The sequence below is a fragment of the Seriola aureovittata genome, chromosome 18 (assembly GCF_021018895.1).
Source record: "Seriola aureovittata isolate HTS-2021-v1 ecotype China chromosome 18, ASM2101889v1, whole genome shotgun sequence".
In the NCBI taxonomy this organism is placed as follows: Eukaryota; Metazoa; Chordata; class Actinopteri; order Carangiformes; family Carangidae; genus Seriola; species Seriola aureovittata.
The window spans coordinates 21,936,471-21,951,572 of record NC_079381.1 but is presented as its reverse complement, the minus strand read 5'-3'; the positions used below and the strand labels follow the sequence as shown (position 1 = coordinate 21,951,572).

General features: G+C 42.9%; 1 protein-coding gene across 1 annotated transcript in view; it reads left to right on the top strand.

Moving 5' to 3' along the window:
• Positions 1-15,102, top strand: part of adamts6 (ADAM metallopeptidase with thrombospondin type 1 motif, 6) — a 61,650-nt gene that overhangs the window by 22,062 nt on the left and 24,486 nt on the right. Inside the window, exons 11-14 of the mRNA XM_056404184.1 lie at positions 2,772-2,913; positions 7,506-7,613; positions 11,654-11,799; positions 14,133-14,196. Of these exons, the coding sequence (XP_056260159.1) occupies positions 2,772-2,913; positions 7,506-7,613; positions 11,654-11,799; positions 14,133-14,196 (460 nt within the window). The remainder of the gene's footprint in view (positions 1-2,771; positions 2,914-7,505; positions 7,614-11,653; positions 11,800-14,132; positions 14,197-15,102) is intronic.

Here is a 15,102-nt window from a genome sequence, read left to right as displayed (position 1 = left end):
TTCTCTCCCTCAATCAGAGTTTTGGATATCGCACATGCTTCTCCCTGCCAAGTAAACAACTTTGGCTGTGGTGTTGGCCTAGATTCACTGTCTTGCTCGAGCAATATGTGGTGCTTTGTTTGGGTTTTTTAGGAATGGTTTATGAATGCACTCACAGTTCAGTCATAGTTTATTCTCCCAAGTCTGCATGCCAGTTTGCTATAAATGTTAAAAGGCAGGCAGCTTGGGTCTATTAAACTCTCAGAGACCACATGCTCTATTGAATTTGATATTAGACTTGTGTGACTTGTGCCTTGTGATAATTGTTAGGTTAGTCTTGATTTAATCCTGCTGCTGTTTCACCACTGGTCGGGTCCAGCCATTATGGTTAATATCTACATGAATGACCGGTGTCAGAGTTCAGGGGTCGCTGATGTTCCCGCTTATGAAAGGATATTTCCGCTCAGCATAATGAATTTGGCTGAATCTGCCGGACAGGAAGCCTTCGCGACAATGTCAAATAATAGCCTCTATGTTTAAAATTTCACTATTTTGTCTCTCTCCAAACCAATAAATAGTGAGGCTTGCCCTCGGTGCACGGGGAGTCTGGCGGCCTCAGAGGCTCTCTCTATGATGAGAGGGTCCTCCGAGGAACAAGAGCCAAGAAAATAGGATTATTCCATTCAGTAAATGAGAATGGAGGGAGGAGGAAAGACAACAGAAAGAAGGAAGAAAGAGTTTGCTCCTCTTCGGTCTGGAACATTAAAATTCCACTTAAAATGCATCTTTATATTTGTTCCTCTGGAATAAAACCAAACAGCATGTATTAGATCTCTGATTTTGTTCAATACTGTCTGAAAAGTTCATATTTGATAGAGATCTTTGGACCGTGCAGTTCTCCATCACTTAAAATGCACGTTTTCATCAAATCTTTCTGGGGGGAAACGAGATCACAAAACAACATTAAAATATGTTACGATGCTGTTTCAACATCAGAAGACTGTTGCACCAGCTGTTCCTAATTATAATGTGAGTGCTTAATAAGTAGAGACACATCACTCAAGTTAAAAAAGTTAGAAACAGTTGCGTAGCTAATTGAGAACGCTAACGTTAGCTTGCTAATATAGTATAAACCTGCCTGGTTTCGCTGTTAAATAATAACTAGCAGCACATACATGATAACTGATATATAAACATAATTGGTATCATGACTGAGGAATGCAATTAAACGTATTTCCCAAATAACTTTTCCTTTAATGGTGCTGCTGGATTTAGGAAATCAGTAGCTCTTAAGAACTTAGAAAGGACTTGACAACCTTAGCTTCAGTAATGGATTCATGGCTAGCTGAGTGAGGCTGGAAGTGCATGAGAGGTGGACATTTGTCCTTTCAACATAGTCTGTGAAGTGACATTAAAGGGTAATTTCAGACAAACCCTCACTTTCCTCCAGCCATTGCAAGCCGAGCGCTTTTTACAATCTGCATAGCTTTGAAAAATGCATTAAAATAATTTCTAAAAGCTGCTTGTCTTTCCAGAAACTCTTTCCTAATTCACTGAGCTACTCCACTATCTTTCCATGTACCCTGGCAACTGCAGACGTACCCTCCTGGAGTAGGAGGGTGCAAGAGTTTCTAAGGCTGTTAGCACCAACCAATTAATTTCCATTCACCTCCACTGTATCAAGGTGGAGCCATAAATCTTAGAGACGGATAACTCAGAAGTATCGGCATGGCTTAAAGTGAGTGAGTTTTTCTACTCTTAGTCTCAGTCTTCAATCTTCTCCTCTCTTGTATTCTGGGCCCAAGTTTAAGTCTGCTCAATCACAAAGCCTCGCTCTACGTTATTGTTGTCACCAGGCCCACTTTTCCTTTCGAGGGATGGGAAGCATTCCACTGCATGTTGCAGCTGCCACAGCTGGAAAAGAGCACAGTGTTATAGTAAATATTCGTAGTAATATTTTGCCTTGAGTGAATCCTCTGACTCAGGGAGAAGCAGAGGGGGTAGGGATCAAAATGAAATACATCTGTGTTTGTTTATTGGCACTTGTCTTTAGCATGATTTTAGTCTCTTACATGAAAAAGGTCAAAGGGTCAAAAGAATAACGCAAAAAAACTTTTACTGCGCGAGCCGAGTGTCGGCCCCTCGGATAGTTAAACAAGCTCAGCATCTTAACGCAGAATAAACACACACACCAACGAAAGACACAAGACTGTGTTTTTACAGTTTAGCTACTAGAATATAAAACTGATGTGTGTGTGCGTGCGTGTGTGTGTGTGTGTGTTTTTCCTCTGTGAGTTCTTTGTGAGTGCACATATTTCTATCTGACAAAACAGACTAAACATAATCGTAGGCCTGGACATATGACCCATAGCTCACTCCAGATTTTTCTCCTCCTTTCCCTGCTCTGTCATTTTATTGGCTCCTCTGTGGATTCAGTATAAGCAGTGACATACAGAACAGAGCCGTATAATCAGAGAGGGTTTGTGTGGATCGGCCGACAGCCCGCCCCTCTTCGCCTCTGGTAAAATGTCTCTGCTTGTGCTTCAACACTCCCTTTGATGAGGAGGTGTTGATGTGTAATATCAACATTAATTACATGTCATTCTGGATCTTTGACAAGCTTCCTACAGTGGTAGTTTGGTGGTAAAATTAAACGAGTCAAATGACACCAGCCAAGGTCTAAAAGCAAAGAGGCGGGTGCGAGGGGTGGTGGTGGTGGGGGGGGCTGTGATCGTGTAGAAAGGTTCCTTTGTGTAAGAAACAATCCTATTGTAGGTTTGTTTTTTTGACAGCTCAGGTCGGGGGACGTGTCTGGACAATGAACCTCTGAAACGAGACTTCCTGTACCCAACAGTGGCCCCGGGGCAGGTGTACGATGCAGACGAGCAGTGTCGCTTCCAGTACGGAGCCTCCTCACGCCAGTGCAAGTATGGGGTAAGAAACCAGCATCTTTCACGCCGCGCTGCTGCTCACTTCTTCTCTTCCCACTGACAGAAAGCCGTCCCTGTTACATGCTTCACCTGGAGCAGCTCTGGAACAACGGGATGGTGTGTCGCTGAAACACCCGCACAGGCTTTTATTTTGAAAGGACTGTAAGGTTGTGAACAAATATAAACACATTATTGTTGCAGTAAAACACGATCAAACACGACTGACTCGGCCGAACTCCCGCATCACCATGTGGTGGTGTCAGCATCTCCAATGTCCGTCAAGATCAGACGTCCATAAACCATCAGAGTGAGAAAAAGATCAGCTGATTAATCGATCGATTGAACAGATTCATCATTGAGTCTAAATTCATTTCCTTCTTTTCTTTGTCTTATAATAAAACAGAATGTCTTTAAGGCTTTTAGGAAATTTATGACACCGTTTTTGGTCAAAAATGTTTTACGATTAATCGAGAAAATAATTGTCGAAATAACTGATAATGAAAAAAATTGTTTGTTGCTGCCAAGAAATCGTTGATAAAAGGCGCTTAGCTCATAATTACATCATAATAATCAGATTTCTTCAGTATAAATGTAATCCAAACTAAAAACACATACAAAGCTTTAATTTCAGTATTTTTCAGTTTCATTTCACCTGACTGATGTTCTACAGGTGTCATTGTTACCTGAACCTCGCAGTGAATGTGGAAACTGAGCAGCTGATGTTAGGGTTTGTCTTGTCAGATTTTTAACAGGTTTCTTATTTTTTTTTTTATCAGAAACAACTTTATATTCATCTGGACCTCTTCCCATTACGTACAAAACCTCATATTTTTCAAATAGAAATCACGCAGGTTCTGTTTCCAGTATTTATTCCCACCTGAATCGTTACACATACTTTAGACTTTATTGAGGGTTCAAATACAAGCTGTGTTTTATTATTTTATTATGGTTAAAATATGCTGGTGCTTTGTATATCTTGTTGACAGCTAAACCTATTGTATGAGGAGTATAACTGGCAGTAGAAAACAATTTAACACAGAAAATATCACAGTTTTTATTGGCAGCGTCCGCTTTCCGTATAAATCTGAAAACAAATATTTTTGTGACATCAGCAGATAGCGGTTAGCGTTATACCCTCAGCGGAGAGTATACAACGTAGTGACACTTAAGATAGAGATTATAAATGCGGTGTGATGCAGAGGGCAAATTCTCACATTTGAGAAGCTGGGAACAGGAAATGTTTGACATTTAACACTTGAAAAATGACTGATTAATCAATTATAAACAGACAGTTAATTAATTTACTGAATTGTTTAATCCCTGTACTTGACATGAAAATGATCCCAGTGACTTAAACGCAGTGAGTTATACAGGAAAGAGAGCACGGGTCGTTAGTAGACGATATCCTGAGTTGATGAAAGCCTGTAAAATCCCCCTGTGGGTAATAAGGTAATAATAACAGCTTTCTTCAAGTTTATATTTCCTCGTTGAGATTAAAGGGCGGTAGAACATGCGAGGAAGGTAATTGTTTTATTATTGTCTGACAATTAGAGCGGGTTTGGAGGCGTCTTTCCGCACGTTGCCTTATTCTTCTTTTTCATCTATAAACGTCCCAGACAAAGAGATGAAGGATTGAAGTCAACACTCCCCTCATCTGTGTGTGTTTTCTTTTTTTTTTTTAGCCTGTAATGATAATGATTCACCCTCCTGCTCGAGTAATGAGAAAACCTTGGTGCATAAAAGCGACACAGGCAGTGAAAGACGAGCAACAACCGCACGCTGAAAACGAGCGGTCGAAAGGATCCTCGAAGGTTTAATGAACAAGAACGTGATATTGTTTTTGCGTCGCATAAATATTTGGGGCACATGATGCGAAAAAAAGGAGGCAGAGATTAGCTGAGATCATACAGTTATTTCATTTCATTGAAAGAAATATCTGACAGCGGATTATAACAGGCCCCGAATCAAACCCTGTTATTTTGGCTCCTAAGCTCATAATTGTGGTTTCAGATCAGCATGAAAGACACACATTTATGAGATTTATGAGCGGATTGGATTCCAGCAGTGATTCAACAGAGCTCGATTGGAGTTCTTCATCTGACAATCAGATCTATTTCATGCAGCCATCTGTGAAAGCGATGCCCTCTGCGACTGCTTTACAGGACAGGCGCGACCACAGAAATGGATAAAAAGGTCTAATGAATGGAAGAGTCTGGTTTTGTGAGGCTAACGCTCAGCCGTAACCTATTGAACTTTTCCACATTTGGATGAGTAGTTTGTGTGTTTTCTAATCGTTCTGCGCTGCGGACGAACACAGAGGGAACGGCGATGGGAAAGGCAGAGACGTTTAGCCTGAATATATCACATTTTTATCTCTAATATATCTATAAATAATGTCAAAACGGTCATATTGTAGTTTTTAATACTTCACGGGTAAAACATGTTGCTTAAGACACCATTCCTTAGGCTTAGTCTGTGAGATAACGAAATGATTTGTACGTTTTTTATCGACCACAACAAACTGAAGTTCTGGACACAAATCTACATCGCACTCATCTGTCTTCGGGACAGGGTGGAGATTTACCGTCACACATATCCTGGTGTGTTTCGTCCAACTGGTGCGAACAGCAGTGAAGAGCAGCGGCTCCCGACCTCTCGCAGTCATGAGATGATTTTCTCTACACGTTTTATTTCTAATTATTGCGTCGTTTCTTGTGAAATATCAGAATCAATATCAGAGAAAGGAACGATTGATTGACGAAATATGGTTTTGGGCAGCTTGTGAGACTTTTTCATAACTTTTGGAGGTTTTCCCAAATGATAAGTGAGACTACATTCTCATCAGTCGGCGCCTGCTTCATTCCAGTGAGATTAACAAGGGACTAGTATGTTCGACGCACAGGAAGTGATAACTGTTGACTAACAAGATAAAAAATAACATTTCAATTTATTACATATAGCGTTAAACTACTTTCAGACCATGCAGGCTGCAGGACTCTAGTGGTGCTAATGCCAGACTGAGATTACAACAACTATAAACCAGTTTAAATAACACGAAGGGGAAAATAAACTTTAACTTCTCACAAATCAAACTAAAATATTGATATTATATCTCTTATCTGGGAACCACCCGTTCAACGTAACAGCAACATTTCACTCAATATGGCCCATGATGCCTTCAAGGACCTTCAAATAAAATTCAGAGACTTCAGAGATCCTTGAACCGCAGCGGTGTCACCGACTGTGAATCACAGCGTGAGACCGTGTGAGAGGCGGGAAAAGTAACACAGACATCAAGAGAGGAAATTAGCGTCATTTATAGCAATAATTTGTTTTTTAGTGACTTCTTCCCGCTTCTCAGCGACACTATAAAATCCTGAGTGTTTTTCAAACCGGAGCGACACTGGAAGCTGAAGGTATTAAAAACAAACAACCTTTGATGACTATATTAGCGAGGCCCTCGCTGAGCGCCCCTGCCCCTCGCCGTCCTGTTCCCTCTTAGCATAAATCCATCAGGCCCACATCCATGTTGGTTAGGGCCCGGGCCGCTGACCTTTCAGCAGGGCTGAGATAGTGAATGGAGCGGTGGGGCGGTTTATTGAAACCAGCTGGCAGAGGGGAGTCGCTGCAACCAGAGAGTGGCAGTTTGCCGCTTTATTTAATCTGGATAGGCTCAGGGAGCTGCAGGGCCGTGGCGTATTTACTGACCCCGGGGGTCAGAATCTGTGCGTGGGATCATAACTCTTTTTCATGGGGGGGCTGCTCTTCTGCCGTTCAACAATTGTCCTGTAAAAAGCCTTTGAAGTCGAAACGCAAGTCGACCCAGTCGGGTTTAATGGGAAATCTAATGCGAGGTTGTGCCGAGCTGTCCTTGTAACATGTGTTCACTTTATGCTTTTATTTATTTGGGGGCAACTTAGTGCTGTCTCCCCACTATCTCTCTCTCTCTCTCTCTCTCTCTCTCTCTGTCTCTCAAACACTCTCCATTCCTGCAATAATCTAAATGGATTCTCCTTCTGTCCCAGACTGAGGAGTGAGGAGGAGAGGACAGAGATATGATGTTTGTTCAGACCACTCAGTAATACTAAAGATATTTGTTAGGCCTACAAGTCGTCTTTATCTGAGACTTGGGAGGCCTATTGCTCACTCTTGATTTCCCCTAAGAAGTAGAAATGGGATTTCTTGAACTGATGTCACGGTCCCGTGTGGTCCTGAGGTGAACGTGAGCAAACGTTAGTCATGGTGTTGATCCAGCTGACTCTTCATTTCTCATAAGAGAACATTAAGAGCACCCAGTGACCCTTGGCATATTGCTCAAGATGCACTATGATCCAAAGCACATGGGCTCTTGAAGTGAGATGCCTCCGAGCAGTCTCGCCGACTCCCTCTCATCCTCTGGTTTGATCTGGAATCGTGTAGGTTTGTCGATGAATTTCATGCTGTTTATGATGTTTTTTTTTAAATTATTTATCTCACAGCTGTCAAAGTGGAGAAGAAAAAACAAAACACCAAAGCCTACTGATTTATCATTCTCACCCCCCCCGAGTCTGCTGAATTGATTTATTCTGACCAACTTGCTTTTGCCTTCTTTCCTAGGAAGTGTGTAGAGAGCTCTGGTGCCTTAGCAAAAGCAACCGCTGTGTAACAAACAGTATCCCGGCTGCAGAGGGGACTCTGTGCCAGACCGGCAGCATCGAGAAAGGGGTAAGTCACCGAGTGTCTCCCCTTCAGTTAACGGTTCACCTGAATTACCAAAAACAAACGTCCATCCTTTCTAGATTACTCCGAGTGGCGTCGGTGGGATTTTAGGGGGTTTTCTTCCTCCAACTCAAAACATTGCAGACAAATAGGTTTTTGTTGACAGTTAATAGCAAATAATCAACAGAAAATGAATCACAGGTTATTTTGATAATCGATTAGTTGTTTAATTAAGCAAAAATGCCAAAAAATATCCATAAACTTTCTGACTTTCTCGGTCCTCTGTGATTACAAACTCTTATTTTGGGGTTTAAGGTTTTACTTGAATAAAACAAGACAGTTGGAGACGTCATCTTGGACTATGGGAACTTGTAATTGGACCCCCCCCCCCCAATTTGTTGATGTTTGATGGATGAATTGACAGACGGGAGCGTGTGCAGGTCCACGTATTTTTTAAAAGGGTGCTGCTCGGCCTCGCTGGGAAAGCTTAACGCCGAGAGACTTCAGATCCACGAGGAGCGACGTGGATTCCAGCCTGAACACCATTCGATCTACGTTCAAACTCTCAGCTGATGTCATGAGCTGTGGGTGCAGAAAGAATTAGGATTCCTTACAGTTAGGGCAGGGAGCTCAGACATGCGGAGGGAGTAGAGCGGCTCCTCCTTCACCCTGAATGGAGCCGGTGGAGGCGGTTTAGGCATCTGATCAGGAGACCTCTTGGGTGACCTTCCACTGGAGGTTTTGCGGGGCACGTCCAACTGATAGGAGACCCCTGAGCAATTACAATAACACCTTCAAGTCGGTCGTAGTTCTTGCAGACTTGTTGTTGTTGTTAACAGAATAGTTAAAACGCTCAATAAAGTTGAGTTGATCTCAGTCCAAAATTCAGACACAACTAATGCTGGTGTGATCAGGCCTTTGGATAATCCACAGACCTGCGAGCACATTTCAGTGGCGCTACTTTCTACCCAAGAAATAGTCCCCATGAAAATCTCTTGAAAGCTCCTTCTGCTGATTGTCAGAGTAAGTGGGAGTTTGTTTCTTGGAAGAGATGTTGCATTTTTTTTAATGTCATTTTTTAACACAAACAAATGAAATGACCTCATCTTTTTGAAAGGAGGCAGAAATCTTAGAATTCAAATAAATTAAATTCTGATAATCGCAAATAAAACCAAACCTATCAGCGTGGCTGGATCCCACCACAGATATATCTTTTTGTAATGTGCATGGAGCAACCCTTCAGCCACTGCTCACACAGTGCAGTACCTGCTAATGTGAAATGAGCACTTCAGTAGTGGTACCTCACTGCCTCAGCTTGCATCTGTTCCACTCTGGGAAGGGGTACTGTTCCCTGAGTGTGCACTCATGCAATGTGCTACCACACACACACACACACACATGCACACACACGCAAGCAGGCCAGGCTTTAGGTCATCAGCCCACTGTTGATGCCAGCCAGGTTAGGAGAGACAGTTTTAACACGGATTATGGCAGCCATTGTCACTGGATGGTCCGAGGTCTAAAAGGGAAGAATAGGAGAGTGTCACGAGCTGTCACCCGTGATTACCATTAGCTCAGTGGAGCCTTTGAGGGCCGGGGCCCACGGACAGGGTCCTGGACAACACAGGGGGCCCCAGGTTGAGCCTGGGGGGCTTTGGAACAGCTTTTGGAACAGCTTTAGGAGAGCCAGTGGCATACCCTGTCTGCCCCTGCCGGGGACAGCTTCAAAGGAATATGAATGTCAGCCATTTCTCACCCAGCGTGTAATGGAGAGAGGCCCTTCCAACAGGAGCAGGGAGAGAGGGAGAGAGGGAGGCAGAGGATGGGGGGAGGGGGCAGAGGGAGGAGGGAGAGAGGCAGAAACTGACCAACAGAGAGAAGTGTTTTTTTTAAAGGTTTTTACTGTGTTCAGATTGACTCAAAGATATATACTCCAGGGTTGTTGCAGAAAGCAGAGTTTATCTTCCTCCCTCCTGTGTCCTGATCCCTCCGTCCTTCTCCCCATCTCTCTGTCTCCTCTCTCCTCTCTCCCACGGCTAATCTTGTTTAGACAGCGTCTCAGGACGTGAATGAGTAATTCTGAGAAAGAGGACAGTGGCCCAACGTAGCCCTCACCTTGACTGTCCCAGTCTCTCTGGGTTCTTAACCTACTGACACAGTTGGAGAGACAAAGGGCTGTCTCTGATCCCTTCTTCCCTCTGGATCTCTGGGCAGCTTAACATGAGGCTTAAAACACTCCTGACACGCCGGGCAGTGCTTTCCATCCCTCACCTGCCTCTGAAAACACCACACAGTACACTGCAAACATTAAACCAAAAGCTTTGGAAACATGATGCTTTGAGGAAAGAAAGTTTTGTTTAAATGAGACAAGAAAATGCACAGATTAAAGGAATACTCCAGTGTTCAGGGAAATCTCCTTATTAGCTTTCACTGCTCGGACAGTTAATATAAAATAAAATAAAATAAAAATCAGAAAGTCGTGAAAAATGTCCAAGATGATGTCTTCAGATGTCTCGTTTTGTTTGACTTGCTTGACTACCGAGAAATGGTCATATCATGTAACTCCGCCTTAAAAGCAAAAATTGTTGTTTTTACGTTAAAACAAAAAAAGAATTCAACATGTTAATTAAAAAGCTTTTGAATTTTGTGTGTTTTTGAAGTTTGGACAGAGGCCAGGTTGACTCTGTCTTTAAGCTAAGCTAGGCTAAACACATCCCGACCCACCTGCTTTAAACAGCCACAAGTGTCAAATATTGAACAATGCCAAATGCAAAAAAACAGTCAGTGAACTGATTCAATAATGTCTGTAATTCAGCAATAGTTACCTGACGTTTGCTAGCATTAGCTAACATTAGCCACCATAAGTTATAGGTCATATTAGATTCAAGGTCCCATGTTTTACTCTTATCCTGTGTTTTATTTTGAAGTGTTGATCCATAAGAAGATATATTTGTGGTTTTCAGAACCAAAAACTATCTCAGTGTAGTTTTACATCTCCTCTCTCAGGCTTCTCTCTGCAGCTCTAGCAACAACAGGTCGGTGAGCCAATAAGAAGAGAGGAGGCTCTGAGCCTCTCTTCTGATTGGCTGACTGTTTTCTGAGTGATCCAATAAAAATAAAGCAGATTTCAGGTAAAAACACTCAGAGAAACCAAATCCTGCAAGGTTTGGATGGTGGGTCCAGGTGGGCGGGGCTTGGTGACTGCTTTGTTGTGACATCACAAAGTTCCAGAAGTCCTGACGGCTGGTTTTAAGGCTCAGTTTCTGAATACAGGCTGTGTGCATTTCTCTGTGGACTGAGGCTTTGATACTTTCACAGTATTAATATAGAAGCTAGAGCTGATCTATAATCACACTACACATGGACACAGACCTTTAGATGATATAGGACCTTTAAGGCTATAGCAGAAAAACCCCTGACTGTATTGCTTATGAATTTAACATTTCTTCTTTAGGAGGTAGATTGTGTTATTTCTTAGTTTTGCTGCAATGAAACAAACATAAAATAAAAATATTCCTGTAACTACAAGCAGGACCAGAGTGAATTGAGTCACATAAACTGCACAACAATAAAATAAAGCTCAACGAGGAGGAAACCAGGGCAGCAATAACAAAATGGAAAATGACAGGTGAGAGAGAAGAAATAACAGGACTAATGCGGAAATGAAATTATAGGGTGGGCGACGGTGTGATCACAATTTACTCTTTGTGTGTGTTTTTAAAGAGAGACGGAGGGAGAGAGAGAGAGAGAGAATGTGTCGCTGAAGGAAAAACAGCCTGGACGGTTTTGCGTAGTCTACATTTCATTATATACAGATGCACATAAATTCACACTGAGCTCATAACTGTTGGAAACCTGTAAAACTGACACCTGAGTGTTCTGTATGTTATTGTGAGTCTCACCTTAACTGAAGACTCTAATGTGTCTCTGTGTTTTTTTTTTTGTTGTTGTAAAGAAATGATTCAATAATATATAATAACCAAAGTCTCTCCCCCCTCCCCCCCTCCACCCCTTGTCTGTCTGTGCTTCTGCTCCTCCCCGGCCAGTGGTGCTACCAGGGGGAGTGTGTTGCGTTTGGTACCTGGCCTCAGAGTGTGGACGGAGGCTGGGGGCCCTGGTCGCTGTGGGGGGAGTGCAGCAGGACCTGTGGGGGCGGTGTATCCTCCTCCATGAGGCACTGTGACAGCCCAGCGTAAGTAGGCAAAGTAAGCCACAGCAAGCTGAACACACACATCCAGGTCCTGCCTACAGGTGTGTGTTTGTGTGTGTGTGTGCGGATGTGTGTTACATCTGAGTGGGAGTAGTGATAATTAGAGTACTGGAACATTTACAGTGAATCTCTCCGTCCTTTGGAGCGAAATACAGCCTTAATATTTTGTCCTTTTAAGCTCAATGTGATGATGTTTTCTTAAAGTGTTAACTTTTCTTTTTTCCACTTGTTTTTTCAACTTAACAATCTCAGTACTCTTTCATATTGATCCATTGCGATCTGCAAGCACCAGGCAGGATGCACGAGTCCGTCACACAGGGCTTTAAAGATCCCATCAAATGCTTATCCTCACTTCTTAAATGTGATGTATCAGGTTTTGGAGAAAGAAAGGAGACATAAATGGACTTCATAGAAAGGAAGGGATTGATTATGTTTTGGTTTCATGAGGCCTGTAACGTGAGATCATGGAACTTTTGAAAGAAGAAATAACTAAAGGTGCACTACAGCCTTTCTTAGTCTGGTGTGACCAGTAGTTTATGGTCAGCTAATGTTTGCTAATTGTGCTACTGTTGCACTGTGTTCACGAGACATTTCTCACCACTGGCTGTAATCAATATTTTTAGAATAACAATCAAACGTCAATGCTAAATCGAATCTACAGAGAATTAACACCCGGATCTAAAGTTTCAACTCGTTGTTTATCCGTCCGACCCACAACTTTACTGTTCTGGTTCCCGCTCACGTCCCTCTGCTCTGCAGCGAGCAGCAGACGGACACAGTGAGAGAGCAGCTGAAGAACATCGTGGAGCATGTAGCAGCTGGAGGGCCAGATGTTTGATTTGTGAGTTGGTGGAGACCAAAAACGGAGCTAAAAGAGAGGGAATCCTGGATTTACCTTCCCCAGGTCTGCAGGCTCACGACACCAGATGGATAAATAATACTGCTGCTCTGTAACTGCTGGTTTGTTAACAAGTTCAGCATGTAAACCTCAGCAAAATGTATACGGCACATGAAAAATATAAACATAGTGGCTGTGATGCTGCACATGGGGCTTTGAAAGAGTTGATTTGAAGCCTGGATTTGCTGCTCACCTCCATCTGCATCAGTTACCACCGTCGGAAAAATCTACATTTGAGCAAAGGGGCGAAAGCCCGGGTGGATCTGAGGTGGGCGACCATTACTTCAGAGCGTCAGACACTGTTGCGCCTGTCAGTCAAGGCAAACACACCCCATTAAAATCATTCTAAATACAAATGCTGTACCACATTAGCTGCTTTTTGGCGCAATAACAACAATATCATGATGAATATTAAGGCTCCAGCTTCAGTTTCAATCCGTGACGGCTGCTTCTAGGTCAGTTTTTATCCTCACGCAGTTTGAGACGGACTCAGTGACGGAGCATGTGCAGTTAAAAGAAAGACACAGCTCGCTCTGTACTGTAGATTATAGTGCTGCGTAGTTTTGTTTTAAGGCCTCCCATGTGTCCTCACCAGACAAATCGCTGTCCAGAGCATCTTCGTCTGGCAGCTAGACGTCTGGGCTCTTTATCCATCTCTCGTCTTTGCATTCCTTTTTTTTTTTTTTTGGAAGCTAGATATTACGTGAAACACGTCATGAGAAGACACGAGAAAAGAGCCAGGGTGAACCAGAGGGAAGGGGAGAAAAAAGAGAGGGATGGGGGAGGTGGTGGTGGGGGGGGGAAGAGGAGAAGGCACCGGCATAATGTGGAACACCTGTGTAAGGTGATCGCTCTGCCGCTCAGGCATCAGCGCAGAGAGGAGGAGGGAGGCAGAGAAAACACAGTCGGACCTTTAACACGTTCATTACGGAGCAAGTCTCAGGGGTTTTCAGTGAAGTGGAAATAGTGATGGAGGGAAAGGAGGCTGATGAAGGTGAGAGGAAGGCAGAGGATGATAAGAGCAGGAAAACAAACCCTTCCTTTACAGAGACGTAGCAGACGTGAGGCGAGTAGAGAGAATCGCTCTGAGGTTACTCGCTTCAGTCTCTCTCCCAAAACTAAATGTCATGTCACACTCAGGAGCTTTCAGAACAGCTTGGACTTCATGAATGAATCATTGGCAAAGCAGCAAACGCAGACAGACTTCTGGCAGAGGTTTTTTCTTTTTTCTTCTTCTCTTTAAGGCCTGTTTCACGACCCGCTATCACCAAGCTTTTTCCTAATGTACTCGCTTCATCCCAAAGGTGATTTCTCTGAGGAAAATTTGTGATTTGTGAATTCTTGCTGATGTGTTGAAGATGTCATGTCCTCTCACTTTTCAATTTCCCTGCTCATTCAACTCTCCTGTGTCTCTCAGTCCGTCTGGAGGAGGCAAGTACTGTCTTGGAGAGAGGAAACGCTACAGATCCTGTAACACCGACGTGAGTTTCCTCATTTTTCTTAGTTTTATTTGGTATTTAGAGGAAGGCTTAATATCCACCGTGGATTTACAGTTTTCCTGCTGAAGCCTCTCTGAACATTGTTCTTACTGAGCAGCCGCCATCTTCCAAATGAGAGAAGATCTGAGTCACTCATCTGAGTCGCCTTTAATTATCACTGTGCACTCACAGCAACGAGCTTAATGAGCAACAGTGAGGGATATTTTTCGCCCTGGGTTTCGCCGCTCAGGCCGCATACAAGCCACCCTGCCCTACTGCCCTTATATATTATTTCAGCAACAAAGAAGTGAGGATGTCCGCCGCCTGTCATCACCTCGCACCTACATTTGAATGGCGGACGAATACAGATCATGGTTTATGTGTCGTTGTAGTCACGGTAGCAGAATAAAGTTCAAACGTCATCTGGTTAGTTACACTATTACACACAGTTCAGTCTCGTATGATGTGGGACTATTATTGTGTAACAAGCTGATTATTCCAAATTATATTATGATTAGATGAATATAATGATGTCAACGTGAATGACAAAGGGACCAAATCAAAAGGATCTAGTTTAGTGATTGCTTGTGAAGAAAATAAATAATATTGATAACTTGATAACCTGCAACATTATGATGATAGATTAGCGTTGAAGCTAATTTCACCATAGAAACATTGAGCTGATGTAATGCTGCGACACACAGTACGGCAGTAAAGTTAAGTTAACACTGAATGTAACGGTGTTTTTAATCTGATATAATAATAATATGGAATAACTGCACTGGGGCCTAAAATGAATCCCTGCAGACACTACTCAGGGCCGAGGACAAATTTAATCTATATTTTAATTTAGAGTTAATAACAGATTCTACAACTGAGCATCAGTCAAAAATTAGACAGTAGAGCACT